This window comes from Canis lupus, chromosome 21 (genome assembly GCF_011100685.1).
Source record: "Canis lupus familiaris isolate Mischka breed German Shepherd chromosome 21, alternate assembly UU_Cfam_GSD_1.0, whole genome shotgun sequence".
NCBI classification, from domain to species: domain Eukaryota; kingdom Metazoa; phylum Chordata; class Mammalia; order Carnivora; family Canidae; genus Canis; species Canis lupus.
This window is the reverse complement of record NC_049242.1, coordinates 13,155,911-13,178,444: the sequence shown is the minus strand read 5'-3', so window position 1 is coordinate 13,178,444 and position 22,534 is coordinate 13,155,911. Positions and strand designations below refer to the sequence as shown.

The following is a 22,534-nucleotide window of genomic DNA, read 5'->3' as shown; positions in this document are numbered from 1 at the left end:
ATAATCGTCACAAGACTCCCAGTGTTGCTCCACGACTGGCCTGGAGCTAGAATGCTGAAAAGGTCAGACAGCAAAGCAAGTGATGCGCGTTCTTTCTCTCTGTCTTTCTTACACACACACACTTGACCTTTAAGCAACACTCCTCGGAGGTAAAAATAAGGCAAGAATTATAAACAAATATCTTTGTTCAGTGCACTACTCGTTTTTCATATTAAATTCGTTTTTTATGAGTAAATTTTTATGTTATTTTACTTTATTTTTTACTTATTTTATTTTTTCATTCCAGTGTAATCAACATGTAGTGGTATATTAGATTCAGATGTATGATATAGTGATTCAACGATTCTATGCATTACTCAATGCTCGTAAGATAATTGCACTCTTAATCCCCTTCACCTCTTTCACCCATCCCCCACCACCTCCCCTCTGGCAACTATCATTTTGTTCTCTATAATTAAGAGTCCGTTTTTTGGTTTGTCTTTTTTCCCCCCTTTTGTTCATTTGTTTTGTTTCTTAAATTCCACATGAGTGAAATCATGTTATTTGTCTTCCTCTGACTGGCTCATTTCACTTAGCATTATACTCTTTAGCTCCATCCACGTTGTTGCAAATGGCAATATTTCTTTCTTTTTTTATGCCTAAATAATACTGCATTGTGTATATATACCACCTCTTCTTTATCCATTCATCTATTGATGGACACTTGGGCTGCTTCCATAAGTTGGCTATTGTAAATAACACTGCAATAAATATAGAGGTATATATATATATATATATACTTCTGAATTAGTGTTTTCTCCTAATCTTTGGTTAAATACCCAGAAGAATGATCACTGGATCATAAGGTAGTTCTATTTTTAATTTTTTGAGGATCCTCCATTCTCTCTTCCACAGTGGCTGCATCAATTTGCATTCTCACAACAGGGCACTAAGGCTCCTTCTCCACATCCTCGCCAACACTTGTTTCTTGAATTTTTAATCTTAATGAATCTGACACGTGTAGGTGATACCTCCTTGTGGTTTTGATTTGCATTTCCCTGACGATGAGTGATGTTGAGCATCTTTTCATGCATCTGTTGGCCATCTGGATGTCTTTGGAGAAATGTCAGTTCATGCCTTCTGCCCATTTTTACATACATATATACATACATACATTTATTTATGTGTTAAGTTGTATACATTTTTCATATATTTTGGATACTAACCCTTTATCAGATAAGTTATTTGCAGAGATCTCCCATTCTCCCACAGGTTGTCTTTTAGTTTTGTTAGTTGTTACTTTTGCCATGCAGAAGCTTTGTATTTTGATGTAGTCTCAATACTTTATTTTTGCTTTTGTTTCCCTTGCCTCTGGAGATAGATCTAATAGAAGTTGTTTTGACTGATGTCAAAGAAATTACTACCTGTATTCTCTTGAAGGATTTTTATGATTTCAGGTCCCACATTTAGGTCCTTAAACCATCTTTTAGTTTATTTTTGTGTATGGTGTACAAAAGTGGTCCAGCTTCACTCTTTTGCATCTAGCTGTCCGGTTTTCCCAATACTGTTTGTTGAAGAGACTACCTTTTTCCCATTGGATATTCTTTCCTGTTTTGTTGAAGATTAACTGACCATATAATTTGGGGTTTATTTCTGGTCTTTTGATTCTGTTCTACCGATGTATGTATCTATTTTTTGCCAGTACCATGCTGTTTTGATTACTACAGATTTATAATATAATCTGAAGTTTGGAATTGTAATACCTCCTGTCTTGTTTTTTTTTTTTTTTTTTTTTTTTTTTTCAAGACTGCTTTGGTTATTTAGGTCTTTTGTGGTTCCACACAAATTTTAGTATTGCTTGTTCTAGGTCTGTAAAAAAAAATGCCATTGGTATTTTGATAGGGATTTCACTAAAACTGTAGATTGCTTTGGATTATATAGACATTTTAACAATATTTGTTCTTCTAATCCATGAGCATGAAATGTCTTTCCATTTCTTTCTGTTGTCTTCAATTTCTCTCATCAATGTGTTATAGTTTGAAGAGTACAGGTCTTTCACCTCTTTGGGTAAGTTTATTCCTAGGTATTTTCTTCTTTTTGGTGCAGTTGTAAATGGGACTGTTTTCTTAATTTCTCTTTCTGCTGCTTCATTAGTAGTGTATAGAAACACTACAGATTTCTGTACATTGTTTCTGTATTCTATGACTTTACTGAATTCATTTATTAGTTCTGGTACTTTCTTGAGGGAGTCTTTAGGGTTTTCTATATATAGTATCCTGTCATCTGCCAATAGTGAAAGTTTTACTTCTTCCTTACCAATTTAGTTGTCTTTTATTTCTTCTTGTCTGATTGCTGTGGCTAGGAATATGTTGAATAAAAGTGGTGAGAGCGGACATCCTTATCTTGTTCCTGACTTTAGGGGAAAAGCTTTCAGTTTTTCCACTGAGTATGATGTTAGCTATGGGTTTTTCATATCTGGCCTTTAACATGTTGAGTTATATTCCCTCTAGGCTTACTTTGTTGAGGATCTTGTCAAATGCTTTTTCTGCTTTCATTGAAATAATCATATGGTTTTTATCCTTTTTCTTATTGATATGATGTATCATATTGATTGATTTGCAAATATTGAATCATCCTCACATCCCAGGAATAAATCTCACTCGACTCTAGTGAATGATTCTTTTAATGTGTGGTTGGATTCAGTTTGTTGAGGATTTTTCTATGAGAAATACTGGCTTGTAGTTCTCCTTTTTTTCTGTGGTGTTTTTATCTGGTTTTGGTATCAGGATAATGCTGGCCTCATAGAATGAATTTGGAAGTTTTTCTTCCTCTTGTGTTTTTTGGAAACTTTGAGAAGAATAGGTATTAACTCTACTTTAATTGCTCGGTAGAATTCACCTGTGAAGCTGCCTGGCCCTGGAATTTTGTTTGTTGGGAGTTTTTTGATTATTGATTCCCTTTCACGGCTGGTAATCAGTCAATTTTTCTATTTCTTCCTACTTCAGTTTTGGTTTGTTGCACATTACTAGGAATGTATCCATTTCTTCTAGATTGTCCAGTTTGTTGGCATATAATTTTTCATAATAGTCTTTTACAATCCTTTGTATTTCTGTAGTGTTGGTTGTTATTCTTCTTTCATTTGTGATTTTATTTGAGTCCTCTTTCTCTTTTATGAGTCTGGTTTGCCAATTGTGTTGATCTTTTCAAGAATCAGCTCCTGGTTTCAGTGATCTACTGTTTTCTAGTTTTTCTACTGTTTTTCTAGTTTTCGTATCATTTATTTCTTCTCTGATCTTTATTATTTTCTTCCTTCTGCTGGGTTTGGGTTTTGTTTGTTCTTCTTTCTCTAACTCCTTTAGGTGTAAAGTTAGGTCATTTGAGATTTGTCTTGCTTCTTGAGGTAGACCTGAATTCCTTCTTAGAGGGAAGTTTTGCTGCATCCCAGAAATTTTGTAGTGTTGTTTTTCATTTTCATTTCTTTCCATGTACCTTTAAATTTCTTCTTTTATTTTCTGATTCCTTGCTTAGTAGCATGTTATTTAACTTCCACATGTTTGTAGTCTTTTCAGACCTTTCCTTTAACTGGTATCTAGTTTTGTAGCATTGTGGTCAGAAAAGATGCATGTTAAATTAAATCTGGTCCAGTGTGTCATTCAAAGTCACTCTTTCCTTGTTGATTCTCTGTTTCGATGATCTGTTCACTGATGTACATGTGGTGTTAAAATCCCCTACTATTATTGTATTATTGTCAGTTAGTTTCTTTATGTTTGTTATCAACTGTTTCATGCATTTGGGTGCTTCCATGTTGGGTGCATAAATATTTACAATTGTTATATCTTCCTGTTGAATTGTCCCTTTTATTATTATATAGTGCCCTTCTTTGTCTCTTGTTACATTCTCAGTATTAAAGTCTATTTTATCAGATGTAAGTACTGCTGCTCTGGTTTTCCATTTGGTATGTTTTTCCATACCTTCACTTTCAGTCTGCACATACCTTTAATTCTAAAATGAATCTCTTGTAGGCAGCATATGGATGGATCTTGTTATACATTCTATCACCCTATGTCTTTTGTTTGGAGCATTTAATCCATTTACAATCAAAGTAATTATTGATAAGTATGTATTTATTGCCATTTCGTTACTTGTTTTGTGGTTGTTTTTGTAGTTCTTCTCTAATCCTTTCTTCTCTTGTTCTCTTTCATAGTTTCCTGGCTTTCTTTAGTGATATATTTGGATCCTTTTCTCTTTACTCTTTGCTTATCTATTACTGCTTTTTGATTTGTGGTTACCATTTGGCTTGTATATAACATCTTCTGCACATAGCAGTCTATATTAGGTTGATGGTTGCTTACAGTTGAGTCCTTTACTCAAATTCTTTATTCCTTTCCCTACCACATTTCTGATATGTGGTGTCATACTTTATGGCCTTTTATTTTGTGAGTCCTTCAACTGATTTTTACAGACATATATTTACTGCTTTTGTGCTTCACTTTTTTTTTTTTTAACTCTTATTTATGGTCTTTCCTTTCCACTCACAGAAGTCCTTTTAACATTTCTTGTAGGGCTGGTTTAGTTGTCATGAACTCCTTTACCTTTGTCTTAGAAACTCTTGTCTCTCCTTCTATTCTGAATGATAGCCTTGCTGAATATTCTTGGCTACAGATTTTCCTCTTTCAATGCTTTGAACATATCATGCCACTCTCTCCTGGCTTGGAAAGTTTCTGCTTAAAAATCCCCTGATAGCCTTATGGGGTTTCTGTTGTATGTAACTGTCTTTTCTCCTGTTTTCTTTTCTTTCTTTCTTTCTTTCTTTCTTTCTTTCTTTTTTTTTTTTTAAAGATTTATGTATTTATTTTAGAGAGAGAGCTAAGGGGAAGAGGGAGAGGGAGCCTGACAAGGGGCTCAATCCCAGGACCCTGAGATCATGAACTAAGGTAAAACCAAAAGTCAGTCACTCAACTTACTGAGCCACTCAGGTGCCCCTTTTCTTCCTGCTTTAAAAGTTTTTTCTTTATTACTGCTTTTGTAATTTTAATTACTATGTGTTTTGGTGTAGACCTACCTTCTTGGCTTGATTTTGGTGGGGAAATCTCTGTGCTTCCTGGATCTGCATATTGCTTTCCTTCCCCAGATAAGGGAGTTTTCAGCTACTATTTCTTCAAATAAATTTTCTATCCCCCTTTCTCTCTCTTTTATTTGTTTATTTTTTAGCAATCTCTATACTCATTGTGGGACTCAAACTCATGACTCTGAGATCAAGAATCACATGCTCTTCTGACTGAGGCAGCCCCCTTATCTCTTTATCTTCTTCTGGAATCCCTATGTGAATGTTTTAATGCTTGATGGAGTTGCTGAGTTTTCGAAGTCTACTCTCATCTTGAATTCTCATCTCTTGCCTTCTCAACTTGAGTGCTTTCCATTACTCTGTCCTTCAGGTTGCTAATTTGTTCCTCTGCTTCCTCTAGCCTGCTATTTATTCCATAATAATTTCATTTATTGTGCTCTTCATCTCTGATGGGTTCTTATGGTTCCTATCTCTTTGTTAAGGGTTTCAACTGATGTTCTCCACTCTTTTCTCAAGTCCAGTGAGTATCTTTATGACCATAGCTTTAAATCCTCTATCAGGCATATTATTTATATCCATTTTCCTTTGGTCTCTTGCTGCAGTTTTGTCCTGTTCTTTCATTTGCGACATATTCCTCTGTCTCCTCATTTTGTCTAACTCTCTGTGTCTGTTTCTGTGTATCAGGAAATTCAGCTACATTTCCTGTTCTTGAAAGTAATAGCCTTATGAAGAAGAGGTCCTTCAATGTTCTACAGTGCACTGTCTCCTGTTCACTGGAACCTGGCACTTCAAGGTTGTCTCTTATGTGTGTTATGTATGTCCTGCTGCGTGTCCCGGCTACCTTTTTCCTTCAGTCCATTCATCTGCAGAGGCTCTCTATGTCTGTTGTGGGCAGGGTTTAGTTCCTGCCCAGGTGAGGCATGCAGTTTCAAAAAGGTGGGGCCACTGTTGGGACCAGGGCTGTGTGGGTAAGTTGTGCAATTTTAACAACATGCACAATTTTAATAACGTGAGCCTCGGGCTTCCACAGAGCCTGCAGCTACCACTACAGGAACAGGGCTCCTGTACTTGCCCAAATTGGGAGATGTAGTATTGGCAAGATTTGTGCCAGTCTTCTGGGGGAGAGGGCCTGCAGTGCCAGTACTGAGGCAGTGTGACTGAGAGAGCTCGATCTGCCAAAGTGGGGGAGAGCGGAGCTTGGTGTAAGCAAGTTAGGTAGTGAATGTTGTCACTGTGCTGGTTCCCACAGGTAGCCACCTGTGTTTGTTCTGGGGGTTGAGGGAGGGAGATGGCTCCTGCCAGCTCCTTTGTTCCAGGGAAGTGCCTCCAGGAACCCTGCCCCTCTAGGACTGCTCTGAGATGTGAAAATATCGCTCCCTCCTGTCTGCCCCAGGCATTTTTTCAGACTGCTGCTTCTAGGCTGTATCTCCACAGGCTGTTTGTCATGCTGTCTCTTAATGTTCAAGGACTCAGCTTCCTATCATCCTTTGGACTCTCCTGGAGCTGAGCCCTCTGATAGTTTTAAACATCTAGGCTCTAAGTCTTGCTGCATGTAAGAACTCATAAAAGTTGGCCCCTCTCACTTACAAAGCCAAATGTTTTGGGGATCTGTGGTCCCTCTGCAGGCTCTTTGGTGTGGTCACCTGTTTCTCCCTGTCTTCCACATTTGCACTTCCCGCCTGTAGATGTCCTTCATCCTATTAGCCTGTAGATGTCCTTGGTCCCATTAGCTCCCCACTGAGTCCTCACCCTTCCCACCTTCTTCAACGTGATGTCTTCTCTACCTTTAGTTGTGGAATTTGTTCTGTTAAACCTTGGATCATTTTCTGGGTTATTTACACTGATGTGTTATCATCAGTGTATGTGAGACATAGGCAGAGGGAGAGGCAGGCTTCCAGCAGGGAGCCCGATGCGAGATTCAATCCCAGGACCCTGGGATCATGACCTGAGCCAAAGCAGATGCTCAACCACTGAGCCACCCAGGTGCCCCTCATGGCCTTTCATAAAACCAAATGCTGGCTGGTATGAACCAAAGGTGGCTACTTCAGTTGCTCTTGACATTATCCATCCATCCATCATCTGTCCATCCATTCATCTGTTCATTTCTCCATCCAAAAGCATCTACTGAATACCTGTGATGAGGTGACAGTTTAATTGTCCAATGAATGTTTTATGAAGGGGTGGGTATATGACGGAGTTGGTAGAAATTTAGTGAGTTTGCCTGTCCACTTGTTAAGCTAATTAAAAGTCCCTCAAGAACAAAAACAAAATTTCAAAGGGAAGATTTAAATGGCTTACGTGAAAAAAATATGTTCTCATTTCATCCATGTACATTCAAATACAGGTAACAGACTTCACCAAAACACCAATTTTGGTGTTTAATTAATTATAATTGCCTTACATATTCATTAAAATACTACTATTACTGCTATTCTTACTAAAAATAGCTAAACTTTATTGACTGCCTATTACTTACTGGGCATCATGCTGAGCTACTTACATATATTATCTCAATTAATGTTCACATGACCCTTATGAGGTAGGTATTGTTTCAGGGAAGGAATCCTGAACTATAGATGTGAACTTATTTGCTCAGAGATTATTCACTCTACTGCAGTTGGAAAGTGGTGGAGCTGGAATCTGAATCTGGCTGTATCTGACTCTAGAACTTATATTAATAGCAATATTATTGTTTAAACTTAATAGCAATATAATTTTGTAGGGACAGCTGAGTTGCTCAGTGGTCAAGCATCTGCCTTTGGCTCAGGGTGTGATCCCAGGGTCCTGGGATCGAGTTCCACATCAGGCTCCCTGCAGGGAGCCTGCTTCTCCCTCTACCTATGTCTCTGCCTCTCTCTCTGCATTTCTGGTGAATAAATAAATAAAATCTTAAAAAAATAGCAATATGATTTTGTAAAGAGATACAACTAAACAGATAACAAAGTTGGATTTGTCTCTCCATCGGGAAAGACATGTGGTGAGAAGAAAACACTAGGCCAGGAGACAGGCAAAGCGTGTTCTCTCTCGGTCTCTCACATAAACTCTGGGTCTTGGGTGGGTCTCCTTTCTCTCTGGATCTCAGTTTCCTGCTCTGAGATCAGTGGACTTGTAGCATGAGCTACTTAATGTACAGCTGGAGCAGATACACTAGGAGCTTCACTCAGATTTTTCTACAAGTCTAAAGTAGAGAGGTCTGACCATTCTCGGTAAGAGCAACATGTGGCAGGAAAATCTGAAGAATGAGTATTTATAGATTCTGTTTTGAGCGGAGACACATAAGACCAGCTGAGTGGGCAAGGCCAATGCAGGCACACTCCATGTCACACAGTTGGAGCAGAGGGGTCCCTGAGAAGGTGACCTGCCCTGGCGCACAACTTGGGGATCTGGGCAGTTTCCTGGTTTTAGTGCTGGCAGCATATTGCTGACCTTCTTTCCTGCCAGAAGCTGTCCCTCACCGAGGAGGCTCCTGCTTATCTGTCCCCTTCTGCCCTTTTGAACTCTTCAACCTGAAGCCCTGGCAGGGGCTCTGTATTATCTGAGGCTTCTCCAGTGGAGAATTCTTGCAATGGAGAAAGAGGCACCTCCCCAAGCCAGAGGAGCCCAGACTTTTCCACTGTAGAGACACAGCTGGGAAATGGCCTTGGAGCTGCCAGCAAAGGCAGCTCCAAGGACAGGGCTCACTTAAAGACACAAGGCTGGCTGATGGGTGGCTGTTTAATCCCCGCCCCCCCACTCCCTCACCCAGGGCTCAGGCATGGGGAAGCCTACAATTGGTGACCTGTGTCTGGGAGCCCTAGCAAGCTGTGTATGACCATGTGACAAGACCCAGGCCAGGACTAACAGAGCTGGGTACCTGCCAACTGGGATGCAGCTGCCCCAGGATAAGGAGAGCCCAAGGTAGATGCTCTGCTCATCCCCCAGCAAGCTGACTGAATGTTGCGTGAGGGACGTGGTGACAGCAATACATTCCTGGCGCTGCAGACCTGGTTTCTCTGTTCCATAGGTCAGGACCTGCCATTCTTTCAAACACCTGGGTCTAACCTCTTTCAGGCCTGAACAAACACAAGGGACCTGGGAGGAGCAGGTGAATTTGCTTAGCCTGACTCCAAAGCAAATGACTAAAAGCAACATTCGTATTTCCATGGGAGGCCACTCTGGTCCCCCAGTGAACCCCCTGCCCCCCACAAGCTTCTCACAGCAGAATGCTCAGTGAGAACATCAGTTGTCACCCAGTGAAAAGATATTTCTTTGATTTATTTTTTCCTCCTAGAGGAAACAGAGCTGACATAATCATGAAATCTCTTGGTCTTTTTTTTTTTTTTTTTTTTTTTTTATATATTCCATTAAACTCTAGTCCCTTGAGATGTTCCCAGAAAGTTTCTGTGGCTAAATATCTGAATGTTACTTGCAACATATGCAATGTATACTGAAGGCTCTCAAAAGTCCTGCATTAGGGAACCTGTTGAATGGAGCATTTTTTTAAACTTTGTTGACCAGATACTTTAGCCTTCTGTGTCCCCTTCCCTACCTACAGCAGAGCACACTTCAACAGATACAACTCTCCACAGAAAGAACTTTGTACCAGGTGGGGCTGTGTGAATTCAGGGCAAGGCCACCTCTCCCTGGGATCACTGCAACTGCCTCTTCTGGCCGGGATCCTGCAACAATTGATCTCACCTTCTCCAGGTTTATTCCCCTTCCCCCAATCCCTCTTCCTTGTCTTTCTAGACACAAATCTGCACAGGCCACTTATTTTCTAAAGATCCATACAGGGCTCCCACTGCCTTTAGTATTATGTCCAAACTCCTTGGCTGGTACTCTGGCCTCAACCTTAATCCCCAAACCCTGCCCATGTCTTCCCATATGCTGGTCACATCCTGCTGTTTCCCAGTTACTGTGGGCCCTTACATGCCTCTGTTTTTGCTAAAGTGCCTAGAAGGCCCCTCTTTCACCCAGGCCAATTCCTATTCAAACTGCAAGGTCCAGCTTCAATGTGACCTCTTCTAGGAAGGCTTCCCTGTCCCATTGCTTTCTCTACCCTCAGGGTAGTACTAACTCTTTTCTTCTCTGGACTGCCATCATACTCTGGATATATCTTCATCATGGTATATATCACCTTGCATTACAATTACTTATTGACATTTCCATTTCAATTAGCTTTTTTTCTAGAGAGAGTGAGAGAACGCATGTGCGTGTGCACTAGTGTGTGCAGGGCGGGGAGGGGTGGGGGCAGAGGGAGAGATAGTATCTTAAGCAGGCTCCATGCTCAGTGTGGAGGCTGATCTCACAACCCTGAGATCATGACCTGAGCTGAAATCAAGAGTCGGACACTTAGCCGACTGAGCCACCCAGGTGCCCTCAGTTTTAATTATTAAAGAAATGTATCCAGCAGGTTATCCTCTTTGTGCCAGGAACTATCCCAGGTATGACACAAAAATTCAATTCAGCAAACATGTCTAAGTGCCCACTGTGAACAAGGGACTACCTTACCTGCGAGATTACAAAGGCAAATACAAGAATCTCAGTCTGATGGGGACACAAGAAAATATAAGAGCAGTTGCAACATACTGTGGCTGGAGTATTAATAAAGGTATGTGCTAGGTATTTAGGAGGCCTCTGAGGGAGCAGACAGCCTTGCTGGGTGGCGGGGGGCGGGGGGGTGGTGGCAGTGGGGTCTCACCAGTGGCCTAAAGGAAGAATAGAGGCTCATGGGAAGACTGCGGGTAGGATGAGGAAGGAAGAAGGGCATCTTAGGCAGGAGGAACAGCACATGCATGTGGAATGAGAGTCGGAGGCCTTCCTGGAGCTGCAGGAAAATAAGCAGAGCTAGAGCTTGAGTCGGGGTGGGAAGAAAGGGGAGTAGTTGGGAGACCAACCTGAGTCCATGCCTGGGTAAAGAGCCTAGATGGTCTGGAGGGCAGAGGGGCCCCACCGATGGGCTGCAGCCAGGAAGTAGCATATGTTTTAGGGAGTTCTTTGTGGCAGCAGAGTGGATGACGGGGTGGTCGGCTGGGAGGACAGACTGGAGGCAAGGAGGCATGTCAACTCCAGCGAGAGACCATGAAGTCTTCCTGGTAAAGGCAGTATGGACAGGGTGGGAGAGAAGGGGCTAGACAAGAAGGAGGATGGACAGAGTGTCAGGGAGTGGAAAGAACTTTGGGATTGATGGGTCCATCACACTGAATGTGTGACCTTAGGCAAGTTACTGAATCCCAATGTCAGTCCTCACTGATGATCAAGTGGGCCAACGATACTTCTTTTGCAATCCTGTTATTAGAATTAAATGAGATAATGTCTATAGAAAGCCCAGCATACCACAGACCCCGAGTGCCTGGAGGCTATGGTTATTAGGGACAGGAATGCATTAACAGAGGCCAGACGTGGAAGATGAAGGAAGAGGAGGAGCCCAGGATGGACAGTGATGTCCACTGCTCACCGAGGTGGGGGACAGGGAAAGACTGGCAAACCTACTCGATAAGACAGGCCGGGCACATGAGTTGAGTCTCAGGTGCTAAGATGTCCAAGTGCATTCTGTTCTCAAAGCAGGAGGCTCTACGTGAGGCTCAGCAGACAGGAACATGAAGTCTAGGGCATGGCGAATCGTCAAAGTCAGGGGGCTGGATGAAGGTCTCAGGCAGAGTGTGTGCAGTGAGTAGGAAGCAGTGTCAAGGACAGAATCCCAGGACACGCATATGCCCGGGGAGCAGAGGGGAGGAGAGTCCAGCAGAAGAAAGTAAGCAGGGAACCCAGCAAGGTGGAAGCTGGGCTGGCAGGCCAGCTGCCACAGGAGGGGCCACGTGATAGGTTCCGGTCAGGAGCGTCAGATGCTGCTGGGATGTCAAGTGAAAAGGGGATCCTGAAGTGTCTATGGGAGCCAGTGTTCAGATGATCATTCGTGACCTTTTCTATTCTTCATTTAGTAGGTGGTAGTGGTGGGGGCACCAAACTGCGGGGGGTAAAAGGTAAATGGAAGGGGAGGAAAGGTCAGGGATTATCAATTTCGAGAAGCTGGGCTGTGAAGTAGGGAAAGGGTGACAGCCACGGGGGGATAAAGGATTGAAGATTGATTCAGATTTGAGGTGAGCGTGTCCCTATGAGGTAAGGGAGCCAGCGTGCAGGAGAGGCGATGGAGGAGACCCTGGGGGATCGTGAGAGGGGCGGCCAGAGTCCAGTTAGGGCATGAGGAAGACGTGGTCCCTCCCTCGAGGACCCCTGCGCGGTGGTGGGGTGGCTCCGGCCCTCGCGCCACAGCTGCCACACACATGCGGAGTGGCTCACTCTGCCGGGGCAGGGCCTGGAAAGCGAATCACGAGCGTGACGGGCAACTAGGCAAGGGAAGCGGGCAGCGCGGGAACCACGGAGAAAGCGGGACTGTGGAGCCTGGAGAGGAGGGAAGGGCAAGCAGAATGAGGTGAGCCGTCATCTTCAGAGACACGAAGGAGTGTTCTGTGGGCGAGGAATAAAGTGGACTTCTTTTCTGTGGCCTTGGCAAGCGGAGTGGAGCCAGCAGAGGGGAGCAGAAGGCCACGGGCTCCGCGCTCTGTGCGGCCGAGATTTCGAACCCGGGTGGGAGCGGCGAGCGGTCACTGGAAGGGATGCTGTGTCACCGGAGCCCCGGCCGGCACGGAGGGGGGACGTCGGGGGCCCTTCCCCGCCCAGGCCCCACCGGGAGAGGCCGGCGGCTCCTGGGGCTGGCGTCCTGGCCTGACCGGGAAACGCCCATTGAGCAACGAGACAGTCACAGGAAGCAGCGACTTCTAAGCAAAAGTGCCAGAATGATGTGGCCATTCCTCAGTCGCTGCCCCGACGGCCACCCCTGGCCAGACGGAAAACACTGCAGGAACGGTCTGGATTTCCTCCTCAGTTTCCCAGTTTGTCCGAGTTCCTGGGCAAGCCCGCGCCTGGCGCCAGAAATCCCAGCGCCGGGAAGAGGATGGTGGCTAATCTGCTGATCTCTCGGCCTCCCAAAGGTCAGAGGTCAGTCCCGAGTTTCTCCTCTAGGGGACAGCATCTCACGCCTCAGCCTTCTGCTCACAAGGCCTGTGCACTGTTCCCAGCCACCAACGTGCCGGCTGGCTCCGCGGTGCCCGCATTTACACGCGCTCCCGTTCGCCCCAGGCCGTACATTTTAGTGGCCAGAGCGTCCCTGGTGTCCGTGAACCCGCCCCGATGAGTTTGGCCCGTTCTGGTCTCTCTCCTCAGGGGACTCCTGCCCTATGTGTACCATGCAGGCTGCCCTATCCTCACATCTCGTCCCTCCTCAGAGTTTCAACTGCTCCTCTCCCCGAGACCTGGTTAAATTTTACCTTGACGTATGACAGTCTGACGGCGGAGGGCAGTAAGGTCTGTGTTTGTGGGCTTTCCGGACAGCCGTGAGCCCCAGTTGGGGAGAGCAGGGGAAAAGGAAACTGCCATGTTAGGGGACAGATTGGATCAAAGCAGCATGTGGCAGTGTCCTTGAGGGCAGGGAGGGGTCTTATTGGCCATCCTGTGATACAAAAGCTGAAGAATTAGCTCAAGCTGACCTGAGCCCCTCTTTCCGCCACCAGCTCTGGACAGATCAGCCTCAGATCCCCGGGTGAGAAGACCAAACACACGCTGCTGCAGGCCCAGTGCCCTATGCCTGCCTGGCTGGTACGTGTTGTGAACAAATGAAACACGAATGGCTGAAGGCAGCTAATAGTGCCTCTGCAGGAGCCTACCTTGGAGCCACATGCTCCTCTTCTAGAGGCCACAGCAGCACCTAGTACAGGCCATTCCCGTGACTCCTGAGGGTCAGGTCAACATAGCAGGAGGCCCTTCCCAGACAGGAGGGGCGAGCAGACAGCAGAGGGGCTGTAGCCAACAGCCTCAGGTCTGCGAGTCACATGGGTCTGGGGTGAGTCCAAACTTGTCATTTCTAGCTGGGTGTTCTGGGACAAGTTACTTAACCTTTCTGAACCTGGGTTTCTTTATCTCTAAGGGCACTGTGATAATTAAATGTAAAGCCCCCAGCACAGAGTAGGTGCTCTGTAAAGGTGAGTTGCTAGTTCTTTTCTGGGAAGAAGTCCATGACTTTTAAATCTAACCAGATGTCCTAAGCCCTTTGACCAGCCCCTGCCATCGTGCCCAACACTGCGGGCAGGGCCATTCACCAGGTACATGCTCAATCTACACAAACTCATTAGTGAGCGTATTTCTTCTTTTTCCCCTAGTCGATTATAAACTCCTTGAGAGCAAAGTCTCTTTCTGGCTTACCACTATGCCCAATAAATATCTGTCCTCTGAATGAATGAATAAATGGATAAATACATGAATAAAAAAATAAACAAAGGCTGCCTTGAATGATTTTCTGATTATTTTCTGTGTCCATTTTACAATGTCGGGAAGAATGATTTCTTCAGGAAGGTCTGCTCTTTGTATTGGCCACACTCTGAGACACAGAGAAAGCACATGATGAATACAGGCTGAATGGAAGCTTGGGAGAAATGTCATGAATTATGTGAAAACAGAGAAAACAACTGGATAGGCTCCCCTTAATTTCCCACTGCCTTAATCATTATCTGACCCTGGGGAAATAATTTTCTTCCTGTGTCTCAGTTTCCCTGCCTATAAAGTGACAGAATTGGGTCAAGCGAACACGTTGTTTCTTGCTCTGGTATTCTAAGATTGTGAGCTTACAGTCCAGGGATGGTGAAGTGGGAAAATGAAGTAAGACATGGACTGAACCACAGGAGGCATTCCTAAAATTCAGTATACATGAAAATACCAAGTAGTGATGGTCTCTGCTGAGAGGGACTCAGAATGGGAACACTCCCTTGAAACATTATAACCAGGGCTTGGAGCAAATACTCATGCTCTTTACAATCTCTTAAAATTAAAATAAAATCTTAAAAGTTTCTTTGTAGTCTGGATGCCATAAGCTTAGAGGTTTTCCTTTGTTTATACCATTTGTTTATACCACCAGGAGAAGCTTAGCGTTGAAGAGCCTCAGCTTTTCCCTTGAGGGTTGAGTGAGCCAGGTGGGCTTGTAGTTTGCAAAAGGACCTGGAGGGGGCGCCCATCTCTGGTGAATTATGGGGCAATGGGACCACTGGCCATTTGGTGATTAAAGGAGGAACCAAGGGGCATCCGGGTGGCTCAGTCTGTTAGGAGGCTGCCATCCGGTTCAGCAGGGAGCCTGCTTCTCCCTCCGTCTCCCTCTGCCGTTCCCCCTGCTTGTGCTCTCTCTCTCTCTCTCAAGTGAGTTAATAAAATCTTAAAAAAAGAAAATAAAGGAGAATCAAGAAGAGCCAGCTAACTGACCCAGATGCTGGAGAATTTTCCCATCACAAAAAAGAAATGATAATTATGTGATGTGATAGAGGTGTTTGCTAACCCTGTGGTGATCATCATATTGTAATATATGTATCAAATCAACAGGTCGTATGCTGCAAATTTATATAATGTTACGTGTCAATTATATCTCAAAAGTAAAAAGTAGAAAACAAAGAGGGTGCTTCCCTAACTGCCAATAGCTAAGGAGTTTGAAAATGGGAGTTGATGGCTGATTCCTCCAGAGCCCCCCTTATGGTGAGGATGGGTAGGGCACTAACCCTGCCCCAGAACAAGCTGGAGAGAGTATGCTAAGTAGGATAGCTTCCAAAAGACCTCCCATTTCTCTTCCTTGACTATTGTATCAAGAAGGCTGGAGTCTGTTGGACTGTCTTTCATGTAAAGTAACAGAGAGAGTAGCCAAATTAGAGGGTGGGTTCTGGAGTTAGACCACCTCGGTTCACAGCTTGGCTCCACCATTAACCAGAGGCATGACCTTGGACAAGCTCCCTAACCTTTCTGTGCCTCAGTTTCCTCATCTGTAAATTGTGCATTCATTCAACAAGTGTTTATTGAAAGTCGACAGCACACTCAGCACTGTTCTGGGTCTTGAGATGTAGCAGTGAACAGAAGAGTCAAAGATCCCTCCCTGCAACTTTTATTTTAATGGGACAAGACAATAATTATCTACTTAATAGGACCATTGTATTAAATGACTCAATGTATGTGAATTGCTTTGTTATCTATAGGAGCCTAGCTCAGCACTGAATTCACCACAGGGAGAAGGGTGGGATCTATCTTTCTTTCTTTCTTCTTTCTTTCTTTCTTTCTTTCTTTCTTTCTTTCTTTCTTTCTTTCTTTCTTTCTCTTTCTTTCTTTCTTTCTTTCTTTCTTTCTTTCTTTTTCTCTTCTCTCTCTCTCTCTCTCTCTTTTGTGGACTGTTTTTGTTTTTAACACGAACTATTTCTGGGGAAGAATTGCTGCTTAACTCATTATAAAAATTCATTATTTTTTCTAATCACAAAAGAGATGCCTGTGCACAAACAACCAAACATTATAGAAATGAATGACTTAGAAGGCAAAAATCCCTGGTAACCTCATCTTTTAACTATAGGCACTCTTAAGAACTTGGTGTATACATACCCAGATACTTTTTTCTTTATAGACCTTATCTTGACAAAGTCTTTTGTTTTTCAGAGTTTTTTTCCCCCTAGTTATCCAACTTTATTAAAAAACAATCTGGTTAAGCCTAATAAAATAAATATGATAGAATAAGAAGAAACTCATGCGTGTGTGTGTGTGTGTGAGAGAGAGAGACAGAGAGGCAGAGAGAGAGACAGAGAGAGAGAGAGACAGAGAGAATGAATAAGACACAGAGAAAAAGAGACAAAGAGAAAATGAGAGTAATGGACTATGCTATGGGATTTTTTGGAATTACTATATCTCCTCTGTCAAGGAATGATTGGGAACTCCAGTCTTATCCATCCTTTCTTTCCCTTGAGAAATGCTCTACGTCATCAGTAGCAGTTCAGAAAAATCTTTCCTGAGGAGTGCCTGGGTGGCTCAGTCGGTTAAGTGTCTGACTCTTGATTTCAGTTCAGGTCCTAATCTCAGGGTCCTGATCTCAGGGTCATGAGATCGAGCCCGGTGTCAGGCTCCCTGCTCAGCAGAGAGTCTGAGGGTTCTTTCCCTCTGCCTCCTCCCTCCCCATTCTCTCAAATAAATAAATCTTAAAAAAAAAAAAAAAAGACTTTTCTGATAAAACGCCTTGGTGTCCCATTTCCTTTCTGGATAATCAGGCATAGGAATGGAAAGTCTCTGAAATGCCCACAGGCAGTACTTTTTGAAGACAAAGGTTTTCTGATGGTGACCTGCCCTAATACTCTCCTGGATTTCCAGGAGTCTGTTTTTCATTTTCAGAAGGCTGGTTAGTTCTTTTTTTTTTTTTTTTTTTTTTTTCGGGGGGGGGGGGTTCTTTTTCAAATTTGCCTGCTATTTTTTCCCCACAATCTTGTGTACTTTCCTTGTTACTTCATTCTTGTGAAAAATCTCTTTAATATATTTAAGCAGAGCTGCCTTATAATCTTTCTGAGAATATTCCTTTTTCTGTGGTTCTAATTCTTCTTCTGGTTTTTCCTTAGTGTGGATTGTTTCCATGTGGATTACTGTGAATCACAAATTTATTTTCACTGGAGAATTGTTTTTCCCCTCGAGGAATTCCACACAGCTTGGCTTGTGGGAGTGTCCTTACAGAGAAGTTTGACTTTGCCTTCTGCCAGGAAGGTTCTCCAGCCATATCACTGGCAGGGGACAATATTTTACAATCATTTCTTAACCACGTGTATATTATAAATGCAGACTCTAAACCCACATGTGGTGAAGGCTTAGTGTTTTGGTTTCTTCCAAGAGACATTCTTTCCCCCGCCAAACCCCTTATCGTTTCCCTGGCTTGCGGAACAGAACCCGTTTCATTTTCTCTGAGACTGTAGTAGCCACTGAAAGTTCCTAGTTTCCTGCAGGACTCTCAGCACCAACACCCTGCCTTGTATGACCCTGCTGCCTGGATGTGGACCCGTCTTTAAGCCTGAATGATGAGAAGGACACAGCCATGATAGTGGAGGGACATTTGAGCCTGGGGAAATAAGCATGAAGTCTCTGCATCTGGCTCTCACAAAATGACATGTGGAAGGAAAAGCAAGAAGGCCAGTGTGATGGGAGTTGAGGGAGCAAGGGAGCTGGCGTTGGCAGATGAAGCCTTCAAAGGCTTCCTTCTGGCTCCGAGAGCAAAGAATAGGGTGGTGGTGGGGGAACGAGTGCTGGATGTGTGTAGCCTTTTAACAAGTCAGTATCGGTAGGTTGATCTTGGAACAACTTAGTAATTTATTATCCTTGGGCAAGTTTCTGCTTCTCATTTTGGTATTAAGAAATGTTGTCCCCCAAAAGGATGTTGGGTTATGCAGGGGGCAGTGGTGCCCAGTAAACTATGCCTCCTGGTATTTTGATTCTGTGTCAGCTCCTTCCTTGGAATCTGGTAGGGATCTACGATTTGCTTTCACTAGTGGAATGTGGTGGAAATTTTATTGTGCCAGTCCCACTATGGTGTGAGCCTCAGGTATTTAGTGTAGGGTGGTGCGTGCATGTGTGTGTACATACGCGTGTGTGTGTGACAGAGGACAGAGAGAGAGAGACTGAGAGAGAGAACTAGACATATAAAGGTGGAGAGACTCAAAGAGAACGTTTTCCTGGAGCTAAAAAGCAGCCGATTTTTAAAACGTCAGGTTTCTTATTTATTTTTTTTTTTAAACTATCATTTGCCTTCTTCCTTATCACTCCTCTCAGCACCTTAGGAGCCTCTATTTTGGGGTGGGGAGCTCCAGGGAAAGGGCGAGGGTCCCTTCCCGAGTCCATCAAAAGACTGAAGCTGCTGCTGCTGACCTCAAACTCTGTCCAAGCATCCGACAGGGTATGGCTCCAGGTGCAAGAGGAAAACAAACCACTCCCATCCATTCTATTGTAAGGAACCAAAATGGAAAAAAAAAAAAAAAAAAGTAAGTGGAAATGGTGGCCAGGGAAGACTTGTGAGTCAAGCACCGTGCCTGGGTCTACACGGCAGAGAAAGAGCAGGAAGGACGGAATGACCATGTTGGCCGTGTGGGCGGTAGCCTCGGTCTCAGCTCTGAGCAGCACGTGCACGCACGTACGTGGCTATTCCTTCTGCCCTGCGGGGTCCCCAGTGGCCAAGCTCCAGGACAGTAACAGAGCCATGGTGACTCTTTTTTTGGGCAAAACCACCTTAAGATATACCCCCGTTGGGAGACAGGGGCAAGGAGGTGGAGCTTCTCAGCAGCAGGATGTTTGGAAAAAAGACAAGGCAGTTCAAGGCAGAAGTCAAGGTTTCCCAAGGTTCTTTCTTAAAATACACTGTGTTTAGCTTTGGGGCTGCTGACTCACCCCCCCATTGGGGCATTCCATCTTGAGGCTATATATTCCCCAGAGTGTCTCATTTCCCACCTACAGTATCCACAGAAACATCTGCTTTCGCTTGTTAGAGAGTCAAAACAAGCAACTGTCAACCTATCATCATTTCCACTGGAGGACACATTCCTCTTGGCTGATGTGTGCCCTCCCCAGTCCCCCGACAGCCTGCCTGTGTGTGACACTGGGAGCTGATTCTGATGATAAGTGGAAGCATCTCTCACATCCTCGTTTATCTAACCTCCTCACACGAATAGCAAGACTTCTCTTTGGGGATTCGTGCAATAACTTCTGACTCATTAGATAAGCGGTAGGCCCTGGACCCACCAAGCAGAAAGCAGGCCCTCCAAGCCCATTGCATCCCCTCCTCTTCCTCCGCGCTGTGGAAAGCAGTCTGTCCTTGGAGCCAGAGGACCCACGTTCCACCTGCGTCCTGCCACATGCTGGAGACCTGGGCCAGGGTCCTTAGCCTCTCAGGGGCCCAGTGTTCCTCTTCCACAAAAATGAGTACAGTAATACCTATCCTGCCAGCCACGCGGGGATCTTGCGTGGTCTGAATGGAATCTCAGAGTGGGAAGGGATCTTAGAGACTCTGATGCTTAAATTTCCTCCTGTCATAGCACCATTGACAACCTACACTTGAACTATTTCTGTGACAGAGAACTCATTCCTACAGAGAGTGTGGTGTGTTGTGAGACAACTCTGATTTATTTTGAGCTGAAAACGGCTTCCTTTGCCATTCTACCAATTGGTTCTTCTTCATGTGGCTATGTGGAAAGAGGGCAAGTCCCTTTCTGGAAGAACAGCTTTCAGATATCTGGAGGTGTACTGCACACTGATACAGACAGAGCAGTCCCTAACTCCTGTCACCACCAGGCTAAGCTTTTGACTCCCCTCACTGTCATGGCTACTACTCTCCAAAGGCATGTCAGGCAATTTACGATCCTTAAAGTAGCCTGTCTGCAACCGAATGTGGTGCTCAGGATGGTCTGAAAGTGGGGAGAATGAGCTGGGCCATTCGCCTCTCTTGTTCTAGACGCTACGGCTCTGTTAATGCAGCTGACCCTCAGCTGCCTTGGTGGTTATTTCTCAGTAGCAGCACCTCCTCTATGATCTCAGTTGTGGACACCTAACTTTCTGATTACCACCTTCTTCTCTGTCCAGCTCATTTTCTCTTTACCCAACTCAATAATTCTTAAGCTTCATTAGGACTTACCATCCCCTGATCTGCATGTCACTGACCTCTAATTCCCCACAATGTCCTCATGTCCCTTCTTACTCAGCATAGATCCCAGGACACATCATCATAACCATCCCCTTGAAGATACTCGCAGTTCTTTTCTCTTTCTCTCTCTTGCCCCTCAGAATCCCAGCCCGGGTTAAATCCTAATCTCTGCCTCTTCCTGTCCTACATTCTGACAGTTGACACTGGCTTGAGAAAAACACAGAAATAGGTTAAATTCATGACCAGTGATCTGCGGGGGTGCCCACGGGGCTGTCCAGCAACCATCCTCTAGCACCGTCATTTGGACATTGCAGGTCTTACCTCCTCCAGCCCTAAACCTCCAGCACCGTCCTCACTCAGAGGGCCTCCTGCCCCCCTACCTCATGTGCCCACCTGCCTGCACCTGTCCCCAGTGCTTGGCCCTCTCCCTGTCCCTGCGGCCCAGCCTCTGTGTTCATATCTAAGGCTAAGCCCTCTCATTTACTCTGGAACTTTAGCTCCCCCTCCCCCACACTCCCTTACGAATTTCTTTTCTATAGGATCCTTCCCATCCTGTGTAAGTACAATATGATTTTCTTTCATCTTAAAAAATAAAACAAAAACAAACAAACAAAAAAACCCCACTATGATGATTAAAGGCTTGCTTCTCATCGCTGGATAGGGAGATCAGATGAGGGGACTTAGAAGCTCAGTAACCTGCTCCATGACATCACAGAGGTAGAGGCGGTGGGGTCAAGAGTCAAGTCCAGTTTTCCTGCACCCCCAAAGCCATGGAGGCCAGAGCAGCGCTCCTCCAGCTCACTGCTTTGGTCAGAATGGCTGAGCGCAGGCAAGGGAGGACTTTGCCAAAGATACCCAGGCCAGCCCTGCCAGGACCTGGGCACTCTCGGGATAGCAAGAAAGGCTGGAGGTTTTCAAATGACTAGTGGACCTGCTGGGTCTGGAGGAGCCTGCTGAGCTGCTGAAACTCTGTCTTGACTGACTTGCCCATCACACTACATGTGGGTGGAGGCTGTTTCCAGAACTCTGTCCCCAGTACCACGCCAGACACAGCAGGGTGTGCGGGTGGCCGTGATGGCAGACAGATGGGGCAGTGAGGGGGGCAGAAGCTGCCCATATCACACACCCCAGCACACAGATGGCACCTCATAAATCTTGCAGGCCCACAGCCTGTATGGCCTGCTCTGGTGGCTCATTAGCGCTGCTCAGTCCTCAGATACAGGTGGAAAATGACAGCTGACATGACAAGCTGCTGTTTTCTTCCTGGGACCTCAGACACTTAACTGTCTCCCAGTCACAGGCCTTCTGTCATCAACCCTCTTCTCTGTCCTCCCTGCTCCCAAAGATTCTCCCATGGAACAAACCCATTGGCTTTGTGTCTTCCAAATACATGGATAGGGTCAAGCTGCAATTTTCAGACCATGCGGAAAAGCATGCATCTCCTGCCTCTTGTTGAAACCAGTGCTGACTTGAGTCATACCATGTCTTAAGAGTCCTCTTTCAAAAGGAACAGGCTGACCCACTTACTTGTCTGTCACAGCCTGCATGAACTCGTCCAGCAGGTCATCGTACTCCTTCCCACGCACGCGCTGGTGTTTCAGCCCAATGTACAGAGGGTCTCTGAGCAGCTCCTGGAACAGACAGCATTGTTGCTCAACAGTCCTGGGTTAGCAGGAAGGACCAGAGAGAGGAGGCCAGAGGGAGACCTCAGTAAGAAGAGCCCAGGCCACACTGTCTCTCAAGAACAACAAAAAAGAGATGGGCAGATTCTGACAGGTGGGCTGGGCCTTCGGGTGGAGAAGTCAGCACAAGGAAGGCCTCGGGGCTGGAAGCAGAAGGAGGAAGTACCTGGCGTATTTAGGAAATAGGAAGGAATTCCATGCGTGAGGGTCTCCAGGAGTTATCTATCTTTGTGTCTGTGTCACCAAAACTGTGAGCTCTGGGTTATGTGGTTATGGCTATGGTTATGCTCGTAAGCATCTGGGTTATCCTCATCT

General features: G+C 44.9%; 1 protein-coding gene across 5 annotated transcripts in view; it reads right to left on the bottom strand.

The window, feature by feature from the left end:
- ME3 (malic enzyme 3) overlaps window positions 1-22,534 on the bottom strand; it is a 293,266-nt gene that overhangs the window by 24,718 nt on the left and 246,014 nt on the right. For all 5 annotated transcript variants that reach the window (XM_038568363.1, XM_038568360.1, XM_038568364.1 and 2 more), the window contains exon 6: window positions 22,065-22,168. In XM_038568363.1, coding sequence (XP_038424291.1) covers window positions 22,065-22,168 — 104 coding nt within the window. The remainder of the gene's footprint in view (window positions 1-22,064; window positions 22,169-22,534) is intronic.